A 20067-nucleotide genomic window follows, 5' to 3' on the forward strand; every position below is an offset into this window, starting at 1 on the left:
CACCATGAGTTACTACTTCGCCATTGTCGGCACTCAGGACAACCCTCTATTCGAGCATGAATTTGGCACCTCTAAACAGGGCGGTGACGGCCAGTCGCGCTTCAGCGATCAAGTCCGCCACTTGAACCAATTCATCCTCCATTCGAGTCTTGATATTGCAGAGGAGGTCCAGTGGTCGCATGGACAGATGTGAGTTGTGCCCACACTTTCGAAGAGGGTGGCTTTGAAGAACGCAAGGGGTTTCGCATGGCCGGTTCAATAAAAAGGGACACGACGCGAACATGATACTAAACTCTGGCTTTTCTACAGGTATCTCAAGTGTATTGACAAGTTCTTCAATAACTATATATCATGCTTCGTCACCGCTGGCAACGTCAAATTTCTCCTACTCCACCAACCCATCATCCCGACAGGAACGTCATCGCGGTCATCAACTGCCATCGGGGCTAATCCCACAAGTCCAGCTACCGAAGAAGCCATCAAAATGTTCTTTACGGAAGTTTATGAGAATTGGGTCAAGGCTATCATGAGTCCTTTCTACCGCGCCAACATGGAGGTGCGTAGCCCTGTCTTCAGAACAAGGGTAGCGGCAGCTGGGAGGAAGTACCTCTGAATGTTGACCAGATAGCTTCGCGTTCTTATGATACCATGTTTGCAACTTAATACAACACAGCAGATCTGATGTTCATGCTTAGATACGGTGCCTAAGTTCTGTTACATGAGCCGTAAAACTACGCTTGAATTCTGAGTCACGAAGAAGGTACATGTCGGAAGTAATGCAAAATTATGAAGTGTTCCATGTTCAATGTGGTATTCATTTGCAAGGTCGTCTTCCATGACGCCTATGGTAATATCATATCCGTTTCCCCAACGCCTTAGTCAAATACATCCATCCCAGTGCCGTATAAGCGCAGCTGAATAATCCTTCTCAAGAGCGAGCCACCAAAGGCAGAAAGCAGTTTAACCACCGAAACCGTAGAGGGTACGTCCCTGTCGCTTGAGAGCGTAGACGACGTCGAGGGAGGTGACGGTCTTGCGCTTGGCGTGCTCAGTGTAGGTGACAGCGTCACGGATGACACCCTCCAGGAAGGTCTTGAGAACACCACGGGTCTCCTCGTAAATCACTAAGGCAGAAGGTTAGCATCTTCATGATGTGGAAACGTATCGATGTGGTCAACTTACTAGCAGAAATACGCTTGACACCGCCACGACGAGCGAGACGTCGGATAGCGGGCTTGGTGATTCCCTGAATGTTGTCTCGCAAGATCTTTCGGTGACGCTTGGCACCGCCCTTGCCGAGACCCTTGCCGCCCTTGCCACCTAACATGAAGCGTTAGTATATGTTGATGAGTGAAGCATGGTGTTGAATGCAATTGATTAACACGTCAGCATGGTCACAAGTGACGACCATGCATCAACGCGAAAGAATGCATCAAGAAACAAGAGAAAGTACTTACGTCCAGTCATGATGATAGATAAAGGTGATAAAGTCTTGATGAAAAGAGATGAATGTGACGCGTTATCGCGATGTTGTAGATGACGTTGAGACGCGTTGATGATGCGGAGTGAGAAGAGTGAAAGGGAAAAAAACGCTGCAGGGAGGGGCGAGAAGGGGAGGAATAAATACGTGTAGGCAATCAGTAAAAAACAACAACTGTAGGCGCCATAAATCACTGCTAAAATGCGGGCAGGATCAGTGAAAAAATGGGCACCAAATTCGCTATAATTGAAGCGCTTTACCGCTTTCGGATGCCCGCGTGAGAGATGCTGTGGTTCGATTTTTTGATTGGCTGATAGCTCAGATCACTCCCGTCGTGCCAGGCAGGTCCAGCTACAGCCAGAATTCGGAGCTGGGGAGCTGTGGGTCAGCGACCAGTTCTTTGAGGATGAAGTGCAATGAGTTGCGCCACTCACTTTTGCTCTTCCATTCTCAGCTCCGGCTAGAGTCACGTTGACTCTTTTTCTTGAAACTGCTTAAATACCTTACCCAACGTACCTAGTATTAAAATAGCTCGGGTTCAAATTGTTTGCTTCACATGCATGTAGATACTTGTATTATAACAGTATAATATAATTTTACATAGCAAGATCGCGTGAAACTTGTTACATGAAGTTGGTATACCAGTAGTAGGTAGCTTGTTCCACCAACCTATCCATTCTATTCAGGTAGCCTCGTCATGTCACAACGAGTCTAGAGACGCGTATTTACAACAATAATGGGCTCAAACTTTTTTACTCTGATTATCAGGGTATCTATCCATCAGCTCACCGCCTCTCTGAATGCCTATTCCCGTAGTGTACAGGTATCTCGACGCGTCAATGTATGCTGCTCATGCTACATATACACAAAAGCAAAGTCGCTTTTTCCATTTGCACAGCACGCGCGAGCCAGGCCGCTGAAGAGGCCTAATCATACCACAAAACGCCGATGCCATGCCCATGCTCTCGTAACAAAGTCAACAGTAGCGCCGACCGCCGGTCCTCATCCCATATATTCGACCTTTCGCAATACGAATCAGTGCCACCACATCCCATATACTTCATTATGCCAGTCGTCCCAAAACCAAGGCTATCAAACGCAAGTGCAGACTCGTTAAAATCGCAATGTTCATTACAATCATCACATCATCGAGTCGTCCATCTCCACGTCGTCCTCGAAACTCTCAATTGCTTCTTTGATCTGTTGGCTTGCCTGTTGAGTTGTCAGTATGGACGGTACATAGTTGTGGTGTTCTACTAGCTTACCTTGGGATCCAGGGCAAGGGCAATAGTAAAGTGGCGCACTGAGAGCTGCTTTTCGCCCATGCTTCTATACAGTTTGCCGAGGAGGAAGTGAACTGTCGCCTCATCTGGCGCCAGGTCCTTAAGTATCATCAGCTCTTTTTGCGCCGCATCTAATTGACCAACAGCAAGCAGTGCTCTGGCCTTCTTGTAACGAGTTTGGGCTGCACGAGGTGCGAGGTCAACTGCTTTGCTATAAGCTTGCAGGGCAGGCATTATTTGCTTCTGCTTCTCTAGTACGGTTCCGATGCAAGTTATCAGTACTGCATTGTTGGGGTTGATGCTCTGGGCTGCGTGGAAGTGCGTGTACGCCTTATCGTAAGCGCCGAGACGTTCCTGGACCCTTCCTATGCCATAGTAGGCATTGTAATGGCGTCGGTCGGCTGATATTGCTTGACGATATGCCGTGAGTGCCTTATCATATTCTTCGTTGGTGACATGCTCATGTCCTTGCAAGGTGAAAGCATATGCGAATTTGGGATCAAGTTGAGTGGCTCGCTTGAAACACTTGAGTGCTTGTTCATGATCGCGTGCCAATGACCAAGCATTCCCTAAGGCACACCAAGCCTGCGGCGAAAGCCATGCGGAATCTACCAACTCATGTGCGAGAAAAGAAAGGTCCGTCTCCCGTCTCAGATGCCAGAGAACTGTAGAGTATACCTCCATATCCTCGAGTCGTGAAGGCGCTTGCACACGCATCTTCCTGAAAAACTTCTCAGACTCGACATATGAAGCCTGCTCAAAGTGAGCTCGGCCCATCTGTGCCAAAACCCACGGTGTGTTTTGGTGCGGCATTGGAAGCGACTGAAAATGCTGGATGCTCTCGGTACATTGGAACTGGGATAATGAGTAGTATCCGTTTGCCAGCTTCTTGACAAGATCGAGCAGCCATCTAAGTCCTTCTTCGAGTTTTTGAGCATCAAGCTCCGACGTCTTGTGCACCGGCGGTGGAGGGGGGATCTCCTTGGCTTTCGGTAGCTCGCTGTGGTCTGTATCGGCTGGTGCCTCTTCGAGAGGTTTGCGATTACCACTAACCACGCGACCAACACTAGAGCCACTTGATCCAGGTCGAACGATTCGAGAAATTGGGGGCCTAGCCTTCTTCAGCTCCCTGACGGCCGCATTTCCCATCCCAGCCGCGCCTGAGTTTGCTTTGGACGATGGTCTAAACATGTTGAGCCTTGCACTACGTCGAGTTGTAGCTGGCTCTTCTGAGTTTGTCGTTCGCTGTGCTGGGTGTCCCGATACAGTCCGTTTCCTTTCTGCCGCTGGTATAGACGATCGCAACGATGCTGAGGGTGCGGCGTTAGACGCATCAGTCATCACATTTTCCGCAGATTGTTCTGGTAACCCCTTGTCTTGCGCCCTTGTGCGTCGAGATCCTATGCGATAATTCATTCGTGGGGGTGCCTCCTGCGCCTGGTCGATAGCTTGGGCGTGCCGTGTCCTTCGAGGTGGAGCCTGAGGAGGCTCATGGGAATGGCCAATGCGAGATGATGTCGTAACCGAAGATATCGTACCTGGAGGTGTCTCCATGCCGTCAAAACCAGAGCTGCTGTTAGTCGATGTCGCATAGCGCATGCGTCCCTCTTGGATCTTCTGCATGAATTCGCTCTTATCGACTTCCTGGCCAGAGTCGCCGTTAGTAAGCTCATGGATGGTTGGGGAATGACTGGAGCTGAAGGGGTCGCTCGCAACATCCATTGTAACATTCCGGTGGGACTTCTTCATGGGGATATCTGGTACGATTGGTACAGAGCCTTCTCTTGATATTAAAGGGCTTGTTTCCACATCGAAGCTATGTACGAGCGCATCGCTGGTTTTGAAGACATTTGGCACACGAACGGTGACGCCAAGGTCGCATAGTGCTTCGAAAGCATCCCACATGAAAGGATTCAGCTGTAGAGCCTCTTCGAAACAAGCCACGGCCTTCTTCTTGTCGTCATACGCGCGATGAAGTCGTCCTAGAAGACTAAGGACTGCAGGCGCATCAGGAAGAGCGGTTCTAGTGGTTGCGCTATGCTTCCCTAAGCTGCATTTCGATGCCCAGAAACTTCGGGCTTTCTCCAAGGCAGAGATGCCATCCTTGTATCGCTCTAGAGCCAAGCATGCTTGAGCAAAAACCCAAGCACACCCCAGATGAACACCACGGTATCCTATAGGCTTGCTAACGTCGTAGGCTGAGCGAAAGTCGCCGAGTCGCAAGTGGCATAGGGCATAGAGGTATGTAGACTCGCTAGACCTGGGGTCCTGCGCCAGCAGGCGTTCGGCAAAGAATAGGCCGTTGTGGTAGGAGGCATTATCGAGATGATAGTATATCGTCTGTCTTAAAAGGCCACTGGTGACCGTCAGAGTGGGCGCCATACTAAACGTTGCTGTCCAGTGATGAGGTTTGAGAAGGATGTTCGGGGGTTCGGACGGTGGTGGCGCTGACGGAGTTGCCTAACGTCGTGTTCTGGCCATGAGACAATCGATGGACAAGATCGTGTTAAAATGATTCAATGGGAATAGACCCGTCAGTCGGCGATCAACAATGATCTTCTTGACCAAATTGTTGTTTATTCTCGTGCTAAGCCGTTCGCGTGAGTGGCGGGGACCAGCCAAATCGAAAGAAAACAAAACAGCCGTGGGTCAGTCGCTGGGCAGTCGTAGTGGGTATCAGCGTTGTGAAATGAATTAGTGATTAAGGAAACAACAAAGAGAGCAGAGCGCAAGCCAGTTCTGTCGATCTAAGGTAGCCTTTGTTATGTCGCGGCCTAGGAAAGGAGCAAGAGGTCGTCACAAGTATGGAGTCGTTCAAGGCGAGCAAGTTGCAACCTTTCGTGAACGGGAACGGTGGGTCCTAACGAGCGAGCGAGCGAGCTAGACAGCGACAGTTGTTGATGAAGACGGGACTGAAGGAAGCTCAAAAGTATAGAATGGACGAAGAAAAAGAAGAAATTTCCCTGCTACCAGCTAATACGGCTTCGATATGAGTTGCTCATGGTATTGGACGGGTTGCAAACTCAGCCTGGCCTTAGGGGATGCTGTACGGATAGGTAAGGTAGCAGAAGGTGCAGTGAACGTTATGGGCGTGCTTGCGTGAAACAGGCTTTGAATGTTTAGGTGGTAGTGACGGATTGGCCAAGCGCGCGGTACCTGCCTGGCGTGACAAAATTGATATGATTGGCTCAGGGTTGCGCCTAGCAACCAGCCACCAAGTATATCTACTTGCTATCGCTTGTGTACGAGTCGTCATCTCAAGTACCAAGACTATATTGTCTCGGTCCTTCCAGCCACTGACATTTCACAGCTGGCATCCGTACCTGCAGACTGTCTGCCTCTTCCATTTCCAGCCAATTCGACATTTCCTTACCTACAGTCCATAGAGTGGCTCGAGTGGCAGGTATACTATTAACCTGCCTGGACTTACAAGAAATATTTCGTGCCTGTGTCATCCCAAGAATGGTTCTTTTAGCACTGGCTAAAGCAAAATTGTGTCTAGCAGCCTGACTAAGGTACCTATATCTTGCTTGTTACTTTATTTTATTTTATTTGCCACAAAGCGAATAAGCATCTGCAGTGCATGCTGCGTTCACATCCAAGTTCGTTTGAGTTCGATTCGTCAATGGATGTTTTACCAAGTTGAACACTGTTTGCAAATATGCCGAGTCAAAGTCATTATACCAGACAACACAACAACATCATCCTCTTCATAGTTTTGAATGGTAGAACACGAGGTTCCCAGAGATTCATTAATCATAACTGAGTATCCTATATCCACCACTCTTGCTGTGAGCAAGATCTTGATGTTCCCATCATTCCCTTCCTTCACAATGTCAGGACGAAGCCGAGCATATAAACCACTGACTAGGACCACGACCACATTTAAGCAGCGATGGTGACCTCAACCTCGACACCGGCCTCGACTGTAACACGGTTAGACTCTGCCCAGATCTTTTCAGGCGGCGGGATCCCTTACTGTTGACGATGACGGACTTGACAACCTCGGTGGGGGCGTGGAGGTCGATAAGGCGCTTGTGGACGCGGAGCTCGTAGGAATCCCAGGTCTTGGAACCCTCACCACAAGGGGTCTTGCGGGTGGTGATCTTGAGGTTCTTGGTGGGCAGGCGGACGGGTCCCTTGATGGTGAGACCCTTGCTGCGGGCACGCTCAATGAGCTCAGCGCTGACCTTCTCGAGAGACTGGACCTTTCGGCTGGTCAGGGTGATTCGGATGCGGTGGCTCTTCTGTTATGGGCGTTAGCATCGTGCCAGCGGTTCAACTTGACGGTGACATCGACGTACGGGAGCGTCACCGACTTCCTTCTCGTTCTTCTGGTGAGACATTGTGAATGGCTGTCAAGACTCGGCAAAAGTGACTGCAACGGTAACGTGATGACGGCCTGGGAGGGATGAGAGATTGATTCCTTTTGTTGTAGAAGCGTTTAGTTGACAATTAAGCCCCAATTATCAAAAAGTTGTGCGCTTATCGCTTATCGCCAATTTCGGCACGTGACGAGAGTTAAGAGCTTCAACTAGTAGCGACCAAGCGAAAGCTAAAATGCACCAAGAGCTTGATGAAGCAGAAGAAGATCTCGGGAAGTGAGGTCGGAAATTTCGTGCATAAGCACTCGAATTCTATTTTGGTACTCGATGAAGTATGTCAATTCCCTCAAGCTTCTCATTTCATAGATAGTCTTGTAAGCTGCAATGGAGCAACCTGATCAGCCCATGACGCCTCGAGGAGGTAAGAAAACTTAGGACTTCTATCCCGGGTGACGAAAATACTCAGGTAAATTTAGTATATCTCAGTGGGCATCCAGACCAGTTAATTTTGGCATGCGCGTTTGATGTCTAGAAGTTACTACTCCGGCAAGTGGAGGTACCAATCAGATCGGTGGAATTGCTACTCTCCCCTGTTATCAGCATCGTCATTCCACTTCTCACTTCTTCAGTGAATACTTCAGCTTGATCGACAAAACATCCACGTGCTCTCACCTATCACCACTCTGCAGCTAATTCTATCAACCCGAGCGCGTTCGCGAGTACTCACATACAATGGCCCAAAAAGCGAAAAAGGACCGCGCCAAGTCCAACGCGGCGGCACTTAACAACTTGCACATCGGTTCTCTTATCGTCAACGCCCTCTTCCTCCTTTCTCACTTCCTCTTCCGGGCTCGTTCTATCTGGCTTTATGTTCTCCTTTCTGCTCCTGCCCTCATCTGCGAGTACATTCTCGAGGCTTCCGGTCGACCGAAGTACGACCCAACTACGCGCGCCCTGCGTACCGCTGGTGAAGATCTGTCCTCTCCTGGCTTGACCGAGTACATGTTCGACGTAATCTGGGTTACCTGGGCTGCAGTAATCTTTGTCATTATCTTCGGAAATAAAGCTTGGTTTCTGTGGCTTATTCTTCCGGCATATGGCGTGTACCTCGGAAGTGGGCTACTAGGCATGGGAAAGCAGAAGATGGCCGAGTTCCAAGGAGCGGGCGATGGTGCTGGTGCTAGTGCAGCTCCCCAAGGAAATCGCAGAGCACGTCGAGCTGCTTAAATTTCTCAACTCTCATTGGGGGCATTAGATCTCTCCTGGGATCCTAAGTCTATTGGCTATCTAAGGCTTCTGTTTCGGACGCTCTCCAGTCCAGCGCTCAAGGGTATCATCGTCCACATTGCGGACTAGGACATGAATATGTTCTAGGGCGCGTACACTCTGGAGGGCGACCCAATTCTTGAACCACAGCACTCTGCTCTCTCCGTTTGGACCCAGAGCATCGATAAATGTCTTTTTGATGAATGACTGGACCAAAGCCCTGCTCTCGGGTGTCATATCACCAGTCTCGGAGTCCGTAGGGACGGTTGTGCGCAACCACACAACAATGTGTCTGATATCCGGTTCCAATCCGTAAGGCCAGTCATTGATCAAGATACGGTAATCTGAAGGGTCCTCGAAAGGGACAGTAGACTTTGGTGTGAATGGTGGGTTTCCCCATTCCTGAGGCAGGCGGTTTACAAGAAGATAATTCGTCATGGAGCCATATTCTGCTTTGGTCTCTGCAGTCCAAGCCATGTATCGACGAAGGTCGGAGGGTTTGCGCTTCAGGACAGAGAGGTTGTTCGTCCCTGTCCAATGTCAATGACTGGGCTCGAAACAGAGCAGAAATGCCGACTAGATTCTAAATAGAGCTGCTTACTGATAATCTCCTTTAACTCCTCCCAATCATGTTTGTGAAACTCCTCATCAGTCTGAGAGAGGACCCATCTGTCGACATCCGTCAGAGGGAAGGGCGCTTCTTCTGGGGGGTTCTCGCCCATGTCGTAGTAGGTTGTTGAGGATTTGGAGAGTCTGAAAGATCTCGTCTGCCAGCTAAGATGGGGAGGTGGTAATGATGTTCTGATGCGTGTGTTTTCTACTTGCAAGGTACGGACCCGTGCTATCAGAGATATAGCGCTAAACGTTATGATTTACAGGAAATGCAGTTCTGAACTTACAGGCTCGAATGGTCATCGTGGTGTTCATGCGGTGAGAAGTTGGCCCCAGTTGGCTTATGTCAGCGACTACGAAGCAACAAGCCATCGCCTTCACATGAATGAGGAAATTATTACTGAACGAGTGCCCCTGTTGAGTAGTTGTGATTGCTTAGAGATAATTCTCATCAAGGGCCATCACATGTAAAGAGTGTGTGGCCTCTTATCAGCCGTTAAAAAGCTGCTCCAGCCCAGAGTTTCAAATCCAGCCCCTCCATCATCGATCTCATAACTTATCTTCAACGCGTCCCTTTACGATCTACTCAAACTGTACCAATTGGAGCCATAAAATTACAATTTATAGCCAATGGAACTTACAATCATAGTTGCCACAAAGACATTCAATTAAGGGGGAGGAAACCTGCCCGTAATTCCCTTTCACACCTCATGAAACGCCTCTGCCATCAAGAAAAGCCGTCCTCGCCATGATCCTTGGTCCTATAAGCCTCGTTGACTGTGGAGTATTTCTCATATTCCTTGCGCCTCAACTCATATGGCACGCTGGGTTCTTTCTGACACTATTCACGGGTCTTAGAGCCCTACCGTTTCTCTGTTGGTTGTCCGTCACTACATATTATGCCAGTCTAACTTATGCAACATAGTGATTCGACTTCCTTATGAGTTCATCACTGACCGTTATCTGACTCCTTCAAGTCGCCAACTTGCGTTTACTCAGACAGCTACTGTGTTTGAGGATCTTGTGATACGTTGTGTGCGGTATACCTTCGCCAATATCCCCGCCAAGGTTGGGCGAGTCTTCTTCGGCAAACATGTTGCATTACCATTCATTCACTGGCGCATGCTTCGCCATGGCTACATCAGATCTCCAGTTCACTACAGGGAATACAACATAGGAAAAGTTGGTCTCAATTTCTCACTATGGCTGTGTTGCGATGACTAACTGTAGCAGGGAGATATTAAAACAAAGGGCACTTGGATTATGCATCAACCGGAAAATCCTCCAGGTTTTGTCCTTTACTATGCACACGGTATGCTCAGAAAACTTACTAACCATGTGTTCACATTGCTGATTATCACAAGGTGGTGGGTTCTTGATGGGCTCAAGTTACTTTTACCTTGAATTCCTCATGGCCTGGCATCACCTCCTTGTTGAGGCTGGATTTAATAACCCAGCAATATTTGCACTCGAGTATACTTTGGTACCTGATCAAGTTTACCCAAGACAGGTCCTGGAGGCACTTGAAGGTTACAAGCATGTCCTTGAAGTCGTGCAAGACGCATCCAAGATCTGCGTTTCAGGAGATTCGGCTGGCGGCTCATTGATTCTCAGCTTGTTGCTCGAGTTGGGCGCTCAGGCTGACAATCAAGACAAGAAGGGCATGAAGGTCAACATCCGGGGCGGCCTCCCGGATACGACTCCACTTCATCTGCCTCTCCCGCGTATGGCTACACTAATTTCGCCATGGATAACACTGATGTCCAATTTACATTACAGCTCCAAAAGTGATTTCTTGGACAAGAGAACCTTGTGGAAATATGCACACGAGTATGCAGGAGAGAACATGGTTCAGCAGCAACCGGCTTCTCCTGGTGACTGCGTCGATGAGGGGCTCTGGAGAGCAGCCAGTCCAGAACGAGGATACTTCATCGTCTTTGGAGAAGAGGAAGTGTTCGCGCCAGATATTGAAGAATTCCTCAAGCGACAAGCCAAGATTGGGATTCAAGCTGAAGGACAGAAATTCGACGGAGGAATTCATGCGTGGCCAGTAGCCTCACTGTTCCTATCCAGTACAGAGGATAAGAGGCTGCAAGGACTTCGAACTGCTGTCAAGGAGATTAGAAGGCGAATGCTTGAATGGGGTACGCTGAATGGGGATAGAGTATAGAATCAGATTAGATCAAGTAAAATTTCATAGACGAGGCCTGTAGTTGGTGAATCAGGAACCATAGTACAAAACTCGGTTTCGTCCTCACCAGGCCTGCTCAGGGATTAAAGCTCAACGTGTATCATCACCAGGGTGCAGAGGCAGAAGAGGATATGCAGGTGGAAAATAGTGGAACTTACTTGGTAGAGATTGATATATCTGCCTGCTGAAGTTCAGAGGTGACGTGTCCATGAGGCAGCCCGTAGACTAGGTCAGTCAGTCAGTCACTGATGATGTTGTGGGTGCATCTCAACGATGGGAGCCTGAAGTGAGCGCCTAGGGCTGCCACAAGGCATCTAAGCCATGCCAGTCACTCTGGGATCTGAATCAGCGCTGCATTTCAGCATATTCGTTGGAGAAGGGCCCAGGAATGGACTCCACAGGCGCGCAGGCGGAACATGCGGCTGATATTAGGCATAACTCGTAAAGCAGATAGCGTTAGCCATGTTTATGTTATGTTTGAGGCTGAACACGAAATGCCAGTGAGGAGTCTCTGCTGAGGGGCATAGCTAGTTCGCAGCCAGGGAACTAACATTGCATCGTGAGCTTCGAGATATGAGCAAGTGAGTAGAGACAGGAGGAGTGAATAACTTTTTAATAAACAAAGCGCATCTTATCCACTATAGGATGGAAGACTGTGAGTTAGCCAAGTGCAGCAGTACTATTATTGAGAAAACGCGTAAAGTGTAAATGGTATTGAATTACGGTGTGGAGCGCACGTGGTAAGCACGCACCATATCCAGCTCGTTCCTGCCCTGAAACTTAAAGTACCTAGGTACGTACGTAGTAGTAGGTGCATGCAGGTGGTGTGGGAAGGATCCCCCTGGATGGTTCCTACCGATCTGCTGAGGGATCAGCTTGAGACGCCGTCGTCTCTGATTTGGGGTTTGAGCGGAAGTCACTTTGTACCCAGGTAGAGAGCAACTTAGGTAGGTAGGTCCCCGCGTCCAGTTTGTGCATATAAACGCCCGGCATTCCCTCGTTTCCCCCGCCATCGCCATTTGCCGCCGCTGTGTCGAATACGATTGCCGACTAACTGCTGACGCTGACGTTTAAACAACGCCCCTGATAAACATTGCGAAAGCGACTCATGACCACAGTCTCGAAAAGCTTTTCATTGCTTCGTTGTTTTTCATTCCTGGCACTCATCAAAGACTTATTACTTACACCATCCTCATCTTAAAACTCTCTGTCAACCTAAAAAAAAACTTATCGGTCCACTCAAACAAGATAATCGATAATCTACCTGTCTACCAACGACGCCAGCCGCCATTTTCATATTACCTCCTGTTAGATCTCAACCTTTGTCCACTAAGGTGTCCAGTCTACGCGGTAATCATCAACTCAATCACTAACATACGTGAACTTACTTACCTACCTGGCTAAGACTCAACACTTTCTGCCTTGTCGGTTTACACGCGCACCATTACTTCCCGAGCCTCATTTCGCCCGCGTATTGTACAACCTCCATCCAACAGGGGATTTTGACGGGTGGCCATCTCAATAACAAGGGGTCTTACACACAACCCCTGGTAACCCGCCGCCCCTCTCACTGCACTGCAACCAACCGCTTCCACTTCTAGGTAGCTACCTAGTTGTTAAAAAGGTATGTAGGTTAGCTATTTGTCTTCTTTTGCTCTATACTTGTCTACCAACATGATGCATCACCTTTACCTTATCCTACCAGCCTACATAGGTACATACATACATGTGGTGGCCTTGTACTCCACCATCACATCGTCATTCCCAAGCCCAGTCCGAGACGGGAGCTCGAGCTTGCTGATTCGTGAGCTAAACCTCTTCTTCTTACTCCCCCTGTTCACTTTGCGCACGGTTCTTATTAGCATCCGACAAGTGTGAGCAGGTCCGTCTTGTTCACTGGATTTGTCTGATATAATAAGAACACGACGTTCCTCCAGTTTGATCGCTTTGTTTCTCCTTAGACACCATATTACATCCATCATACTACTTACTACCTACTTTACCCGCTATTCTTGGATACCTACCTTAGACACATACTTTTAACTGACCAACCAACCACAAGCACAGCAACTTGCACAAAGAAACAACTCGACAAATAAAGCCAGATATTAAGTTTTTACCTGTTTATCCTCGATATCCGCAACTTGACTGCATTGTCTTTGGTCAAACAAAGTAGTCTCTTCTACAAAGGTTCAGAGGCGCCGTGACGCTCTGTTATTTTTGGTATTGGCTACCTTATTACCTACCTTACCTATTCTCGAAGCACCCCCGCTGTTTCATTCGATTGTACTGCCAAGCATCTACGTTATCCACCACCATCAAAGACGGCCGCCTTTGGTTTGCATTGCAACGGGTCGCTATTCGTTCGCTGCTGGACAAAAAACAATATTATCCCGGCCGCTTCGGCGTGCAAGCCCCACCATAATCCTAATCATTCCGCTACAAACACCGCGGACCAAAAAAAATATTTATTATGTCGACTGACGACAGCTATGCCCCAAAGTCTCCGGACCTCTCTTCTTTTTATTCAAGTGGCCCCACTCAGGAAGAGCTCCATCATCCACAGCCTGACAGTCACTTTAGCCCAGGATACGAATATAAAGCAGAGTCCCCAACCTACGCCAGATCTACTTCTTTTTCTTCTTATGTTCCACCATCCTTAAATTTTAACAACAACGGTGGTACATATGATTCCAAGTACCGGCCACAAGTCGACTACCAGCAAGCATCTTCACAACTAAGATCTACAAGACCGGAATATCAATCTTACCGGTCGCGACATTCTTCAATCCAGGACCCCTACGTCCATTCTTCGCCAGACAAACGCCCGTCTTCTGGTAACGGATTCGAGGATACCTTTGCCTCTCCGCACGTACAGTCACTACATCACACTCCGGCGCGACCTGCGCCGTACGGCCAAGCCTATCCAGAGCAAAATCTGCTTTCCAACGCGACTGCGTACGACACATCCTACGCACCACCAGTGGGAACTGGCACAATAGAGCGCGCTTCGACATTCGGTGCTATACCTTTTGATACAGATATGCCTCCGCGCAAAGCCGCGCCGCCTGTGGCCCCAGCTATCGATCCATCCCCCGTTCGAACCAAGTTTCCAACTGCCAGGATCAAACGAATCATGCAGGCTGATGAGGAAGTTGGAAAGGTTGCTCAGCAGACCCCGATCGCTGTGGGCAAGGCTCTTGAGCTTTTTATGATCCAACTCGTAACGAAAAGCGCCGACGTAGCCAAGGAGAAGGGCTCCAAGAGAGTCACGGCACCAATGCTCAAACATGTAGTCGAGGCCGATGAGCAGTGGGATTTCCTCCGTGACATTGTCAGTCGCGTCGAGAACGAGAAGGAGGGCAGTAGATCAAAGGCCAAGCAGGAGAGCTCGAGTGATGAGGAAATTGAAGAGCCCAAGAAGAGAACACGCGGCGGCAGAAGAAAGAAGGCTCAGTGATCTTCCTTCAAGGCAGATTATTATATGTTGTCTTTGCAAGGTTTGGGATGCGTCATGAGGGATAATGATCAAATGGCAGGCGTTTAGGGGGACTCGCATCGAGCTGGAGTTTGGCGCATTGAAGACAATTCATCGCAGGGACTTTTGGCATACTGGGTATTTTTAAACGCTTACGCGCACTGGCGCGCTTGCGGACTGGTGCAATATCAAACGCTGGTGCTGCAAAGCATCGCGGCGAGTACGTTAGCATGATTACACAGCAATTTAAGTAAAGGGACGGCGGCCAAGGCTATTGTCACCTTGTCACTTACTGGCTCTTAAATTATGAATTCCCCATGTGATTTAACTCTTGCTTCTTCGTTCTATAGGTTTTTCAGCCCTATTCACGATCTAACCCTTGCGTTCCCAACATATCTAAACTGCAATTAGGAGTGAAGCGTGGCACATTGTGCTCCGGCGTCTTATACCCAGGATTTTATTACTTTACCGGCATTCTTCGTTTGGCATTGGAGTCACATCTGTGTCACCTGGTGTTCGATGTCAATCACTTCAACTTTTACCCCTGGTTGAAATATGTTTGTGAATTACATATCCTATAATCAAAGTTGACGACTTTCATTGCCTTTCGTCTTGAGAGTTCAACTCACTGTTAACATATCACCTTCAACATAAAGGAACAGTATATATTGAATTATAAACAGACTCAATTGTTAGCTCAACAGAAGCAAATACTAGAACTCCAGGTGAAAGGAATTATGTTATTGGTATGCTTACCCTAGAGCGTAGACTAGTGTAATCCGGCAACCACTGATGTAGGTGGAACTGACGTCAGTACACCTTGGATTGAAATACGTATAATACGAGTTCCGGAGTAATTGGAGCTGGAAATTGAGCATAAATGATGATGCTGGGGTCCTTGTGGGTAAGGAAACTCGAGACTTTGATCTCAATTACACATCAAAGTGAAATTGACAAAAACGGGTTTGAAGTTTGCAGTAAACTGCCTTAGTTTTTTTACCATTTAAGACCAACGTCCCGGGTTTTCTTACCTCCTCAAGAGAGCATCATGACCGAGTACATCATAACTACCGAGGAGGTCTCCAGACTCAAGCGTGTGCTAACGAGTCATCACTGTCTCAATAGGAATATATGGAGAAGGAAGATAACACTCCGAATTGCTCAAAAGGATTCTGGTCCGCGCGCGGACTAAATAAGACCATCCAAAGGTTGTAAGCCTTTGGTGTCGGGCTTGATGCCTCTCGAATGAACTGTCCAGTGGCTGAAATAACAGCACGGGATAAATCAGTCAATGAATGTAGAATCCATCATTCTACTCAAAGGGGTTATAAGTTCCTCCAGAGTACTAACAGAAGTTAAGAATATAATCAATGTCCATGTAACCCCTGTACCTCCTACTGGTAGACTGTATTCAGGGGTTCAATGAGCTCTCTGATTGGGCTATCGATCGTTTTTCCTTTACTTCTCTGCCCGAGGTGATAGCTCTAGCTTCCATCCATGCAAATGGGTGGATGCCAAGGCCTGAGCTGTCCGTTCCGGCTCCCTAACATTATCCACTAATATCCGCAACGACTCCTGTAAATCTTCTGAAGAACAAATCATCCTCCACTGACTTTGGGCTTGGACGGTTTCGTCAACCTCGAACATCAACCAGCCCAGCTTGAAACCGTCGTCACTCTTGCGAATGGACTCTTGATTGACTCTCTCTTCTGTCACGCCCGTTCCCCTGCCTGCCACGATATCCTGTATTTCTTCCTTCGTTTTCTTATATTTTTTTTTAGCTCAGACCCTAGATGAGGAACCGCCAGCTGTCCCTTACAGGCGCTCGCTCCCCCGCGTAAACCAAAACCAATGTCGTGGGACTTGCTTCAGAGGTTCCTCGAGTCCGACGTCTTCAACTCCAACCCCTTTCTCCCCGTCTCATACCTCTCGTGAGTCTCCTACAAACCCCTGCGCGCCCTACAGAAGCCAGCGATACTGTTCGTCGTACACCTCTGCTATGCCTCTTCGTTCTCGCTTCTTCCGCCCTCTCCGACGTCGCCAATCGCTAATGCCACCTGTCGCAACAGCCGATATGCCGACCACGTGGGGATTCACTATGTTCTCTGCCAGAAGCTCCGCCAGTTTCCCTACGAGGATATTGAGTTCTTTCTACCGCAATTATGTCACCTCATAATCAGTGTGCATAATGAGTCAATGGCTTTGGAAGAGTTTCTGATGGACCTGTGTGAAGAATCCGTCACAGCAGCGCTGCTGGTACGTTTTGATGATGATATTCAATCGACAACCCTTTGGGATGGAATGCGCGAGCCACCGCGTCATCGGAACCGGTGATTGACTGGGATACGGCGAAAAGAGAACTGACAATTGCGTGCGCAGACCTTCTGGCTCTTTCAGACATATCTTCACGATCTCTCCTCGAATCCGCAATCCGACTCGTTTCAGACATGTCGCCGTGTCTACAATAAGGTTCAGCACATTGTGTTTGGTCTTGCTGATACCGCTCGTCATGAAAAGATCACGGAAAACGTCCTACCAGTCACGGTACTTTCTAGTTTCGTCCTTGCGAGTATTGCGCTGCCCATGTTCCCTCAGTGGGCTGGCCCTCTCGCAGTCGCCCAAGCTCGCAAGCCTCAACCCATCAGCAATGAAACGCAGGAACCGAAGGAGAACCCCAAGCCCATGAGGGCTCGCACAGTTACCGTCGGAAACTCGCGATCGCGGCGTGCCCGAGATAATGGGCGGACCTTTAGTGCACCAGATCCCAAAGGGTCAAGAGATTCTTCGCCCAAGCCTGCGCGCAGTCCTCGGCCGCCTTTGATTATTCCGCCGCAAAGGTCTAAGACACCAGCTGGGACGACTCGGCCATCCGCTCTTGAGCTGAGATCGCTGGAAGCCAAGCTCAGCACGTCATCTCTTCCACTGCCATCAGCTCAACCCACTACCAGACCGACGACCCCAAACTCAGCAGGCAATGCGCAGCGCCCGGTCGACAATGCAACCCGGCGGCACTCGCACCACGCAAAAGGAGTCCTTACTGTCAGCGACATGTCGCCAGTGCAAAAGACGAGACTTTTAAGACAACATTATTTCAGGTCAGAAACACAATTCTTGACGGCCCTGGAAGGCATCTCGAACCGACTGGTACTGGTCCCCAAACCCGCTCGAATGAGCGCATTGCGCGCCGAATTGGCTTTAATATCACAGGACTTGCCTGCCGAGATCGACATTCCCGTCATTTGCCCCCCAACTCTGGTCAATGGATCGCCTGGAAAGAGCCGCCATCACCGTATCGTTCGTGTGAACCCTGCTGAAGCGACAGTGCTCAATAGTGCCGAGAAGGTCCCTTATCTGATCATGGTAGAGGTTTTGAGAGATGACTTTTCTTTCGACCCTGACCAACCCGAAAATGACCGACTCCTTAACAGCTTACTTGGAGGTAGCGCTCGCGCAAAGCGTATATTCGACCTTTCTGACTCACCTCGCCTCTCCCCCACGGTAAAGGCGCCAGAGCCTCTTCTAGACAGTGTCTTTGAACCTGCCTCGGGCGATCTGGGAAGCTCACCACTTTTGAAGGGTATCGATGAGTCGCCAGTTAGAGTCTCTTCTAGACCAGCGCAGAACCATACTGCTCAGCGTCTGCCAAGTGGAGCTACAACGTCTTCTTCGACATTGGATTTGACAACGCCACGGTCATCGGGCACGGGAACCTCGCGATCTAACAGCCCAGGACCCGTCTCACGAAGAATGACTATGCCCATTCAGCGAAGCGCACCGGCTGATCAGCCGGACTTCGGTGCCTTAGCCACGCACATGCGAACTGCCTCTCAGATGCTTGCACAGCTGGAAGCCACCAGCGGAAAGCGTCCAAAGCAGGAAGTAGCTGCTATCAGAGCCAAGATCATCGCCAGCATGCAGAGCCTTGAGGAGAAGAGCTTTGATGTTGACGAGCAAGGCCCAACCTTTGACACAATCATCGCCAAAGCCAGCACAACGCCGATCCCTGTACACAACCCCGACCTGGAGGAAGACGTGCAGATTGACCCGAATCTGAATGCTAGTGCAGGACGTGAGCGTATGGAGAACGATATCAAGACTGGTGGTGTCCAACGGCGCGGAGATCGTGATGACCCTAGTGCGGCCGTCTTTGGCGAGGCTTGGGAAGCTAAGAAGGAACGAATTCGCAAATCATCGCCTTACGGTTGGATGAAGAATTGGGATCTCGTTAGTGTCATCGTCAAGACAGGAGCTGATCTTCGACAAGAGGCATTTGCTTGCCAGCTCATCGATGTGTGTCATAAGATTTGGGTTGATGCCGGCACTGATGTCTGGGTCAAACGTATGCGAATTCTAGTAACTGGAGAGTCGTCGGGTCTGATCGAAACCATTACGAGCGGCGTGTCTCTCCACTCGCTGAAGCGAAGTCTAACGCTGGCCTCCGTTGAGTCTGGCCAGAACCCTCGTAACCGCATTGCGACACTGAGAGACCATTTTCTCAAAGCTTTTGGCCAACCTGATAGCAAAGAGTTTCAGGCTGGCGTCGATGCGTTCAAAAAGTCACTGGCGGCATACAGCATCATCTCTTACGTTCTCCAACTCAAGGACAGACACAACGGCAATGTCTTGGTGGACAGCGAGGGCCATATTATCCATATCGACTTTGGCTTCATGCTTTCCAATTCGCCTGGCTCAGTTGGGTTTGAGGCGGCGCCGTTCAAGTTGACGCATGAATATGTCGATGTTTTGGGTGGACCACTTTCTCCTGATTTTGAAGACTACAAGAGACTTTGCAAGCAAGCATTTCAAGGCAAGTTACACCAGAAATACGATGTTGAGAATTGTGCTAACGCGGTGTTCAGCTTTGCGTCGCTCGGCAGACAACATTATTGACCTGGTAGCGATGATGGGACATGACTCCAGGATGCCCTGCTTTGCAGTTGGCATCGCTCAAGTGACAAATACCCTTCGACAGAGGTTCCAGCTTCACCTGAGCGCCGACGAAGCGGAACATTTCGTGGATGATCTCGTTGCCAAATCGTTTGGCAGTTACTACACTCGCCTGTAAGTGAAACCTCGTTCTGAGTTTCGAATACCGCGTATTGATCTTTCTCAGCTATGACACATTCCAATACCGTACACAGGGCATCTACTAGACAAGTTCAACACAGAAAAAGACTCGACAGGCAGGGGATAGTTGATTTCAATGCTTAGGAGAAAAATTCAAGAGCTAGGAGCGACATTGGTACAATTCGAGGGCATATGAGATGGCGTTGCGGATGATAGACATGGCTGAATAGCCGAAACACTTACTGATGTGAGTTTTATATGACAACTGGCGACTGCGCATGGTGAGGAGGATAGGAAGTAGTGTGGACTTTTTATTTTTATTACGTGGTAAAATGGAGGGACGTAGAATAAGGGGGGGGGGGGGG

General features: G+C 49.1%; 9 protein-coding genes across 9 annotated transcripts; 5 read left to right on the forward strand and 4 right to left on the reverse strand.

Annotated features, from left to right (window-relative positions):
* Positions 1-4: 4 nt before the first annotated feature.
* Positions 5-663, forward strand: FTJAE_4225 (sedlin; the record flags this gene model as incomplete). Its single annotated transcript, XM_037350608.1, has 3 exons — positions 5-189; positions 310-556; positions 625-663. The coding sequence occupies 3 exons, from the start codon at positions 5-7 to the stop codon at positions 661-663; spliced, it is 471 nt and encodes a 156-aa protein (XP_037208679.1).
* A 297-nt stretch (positions 664-960) lies between these two features.
* FTJAE_4226 (histone H4) lies at positions 961-1467 on the reverse strand (the record flags this gene model as incomplete). The annotated part of the gene is made up of 3 exons (XM_037350609.1): positions 961-1124; positions 1183-1320; positions 1458-1467. The coding sequence occupies 3 exons, from the start codon at positions 1465-1467 to the stop codon at positions 961-963; spliced, it is 312 nt and encodes a 103-aa protein (XP_037208680.1).
* Positions 1468-2620: 1153 nt separating this feature from the next.
* FTJAE_4227 (anaphase-promoting complex subunit 3) lies at positions 2621-5145 on the reverse strand (the record flags this gene model as incomplete). The annotated part of the gene is made up of 2 exons (XM_037350610.1): positions 2621-2692; positions 2746-5145. The coding sequence occupies 2 exons, from the start codon at positions 5143-5145 to the stop codon at positions 2621-2623; spliced, it is 2472 nt and encodes an 823-aa protein (XP_037208681.1).
* A 1503-nt stretch (positions 5146-6648) lies between these two features.
* FTJAE_4228 (40S ribosomal S2 protein0) lies at positions 6649-7109 on the reverse strand (the record flags this gene model as incomplete). Its single annotated transcript, XM_037350611.1, has 3 exons — positions 6649-6689; positions 6743-7010; positions 7068-7109. The coding sequence occupies 3 exons, from the start codon at positions 7107-7109 to the stop codon at positions 6649-6651; spliced, it is 351 nt and encodes a 116-aa protein (XP_037208682.1).
* Positions 7110-7820: 711 nt separating this feature from the next.
* Positions 7821-8315, forward strand: FTJAE_4229 (DUF788 domain protein; the record flags this gene model as incomplete). The annotated part of the gene is made up of 1 exon (XM_037350612.1): positions 7821-8315. One exon carries the CDS (start codon positions 7821-7823, stop codon positions 8313-8315), a length of 495 nt encoding a protein of 164 aa, XP_037208683.1.
* A 60-nt stretch (positions 8316-8375) lies between these two features.
* FTJAE_4230 (uncharacterized protein) lies at positions 8376-9269 on the reverse strand (the record flags this gene model as incomplete). Its single annotated transcript, XM_037350614.1, has 3 exons — positions 8376-8884; positions 8956-9195; positions 9254-9269. The coding sequence occupies 3 exons, from the start codon at positions 9267-9269 to the stop codon at positions 8376-8378; spliced, it is 765 nt and encodes a 254-aa protein (XP_037208684.1).
* Positions 9270-9714: 445 nt separating this feature from the next.
* Positions 9715-11136, forward strand: FTJAE_4231 (hydrolase; the record flags this gene model as incomplete). Its single annotated transcript, XM_037350615.1, has 4 exons — positions 9715-9841; positions 9892-10148; positions 10200-10278; positions 10331-11136. 4 exons carry the CDS (start codon positions 9715-9717, stop codon positions 11134-11136), a joined length of 1269 nt encoding a protein of 422 aa, XP_037208685.1.
* A 2494-nt stretch (positions 11137-13630) lies between these two features.
* Positions 13631-14617, forward strand: FTJAE_4232 (DNA polymerase epsilon subunit C; the record flags this gene model as incomplete). Its single annotated transcript, XM_037350616.1, has 1 exon — positions 13631-14617. One exon carries the CDS (start codon positions 13631-13633, stop codon positions 14615-14617), a length of 987 nt encoding a protein of 328 aa, XP_037208686.1.
* Positions 14618-16486: 1869 nt separating this feature from the next.
* On the forward strand, positions 16487-19788 carry FTJAE_4233 (phosphatidylinositol 4-kinase; the record flags this gene model as incomplete). Its single annotated transcript, XM_037350617.1, has 5 exons — positions 16487-16566; positions 16705-16891; positions 17015-19446; positions 19556-19696; positions 19749-19788. The coding sequence occupies 5 exons, from the start codon at positions 16487-16489 to the stop codon at positions 19786-19788; spliced, it is 2880 nt and encodes a 959-aa protein (XP_037208687.1).
* Between the last annotated feature and the right edge of the window lie 279 nt (positions 19789-20067).

Source organism: Fusarium tjaetaba, assembly GCF_013396195.1.
Source record: "Fusarium tjaetaba strain NRRL 66243 chromosome Unknown NRRL66243_c0000080, whole genome shotgun sequence".
NCBI lineage: Eukaryota > Fungi > Ascomycota > Sordariomycetes > Hypocreales > Nectriaceae > Fusarium > Fusarium tjaetaba.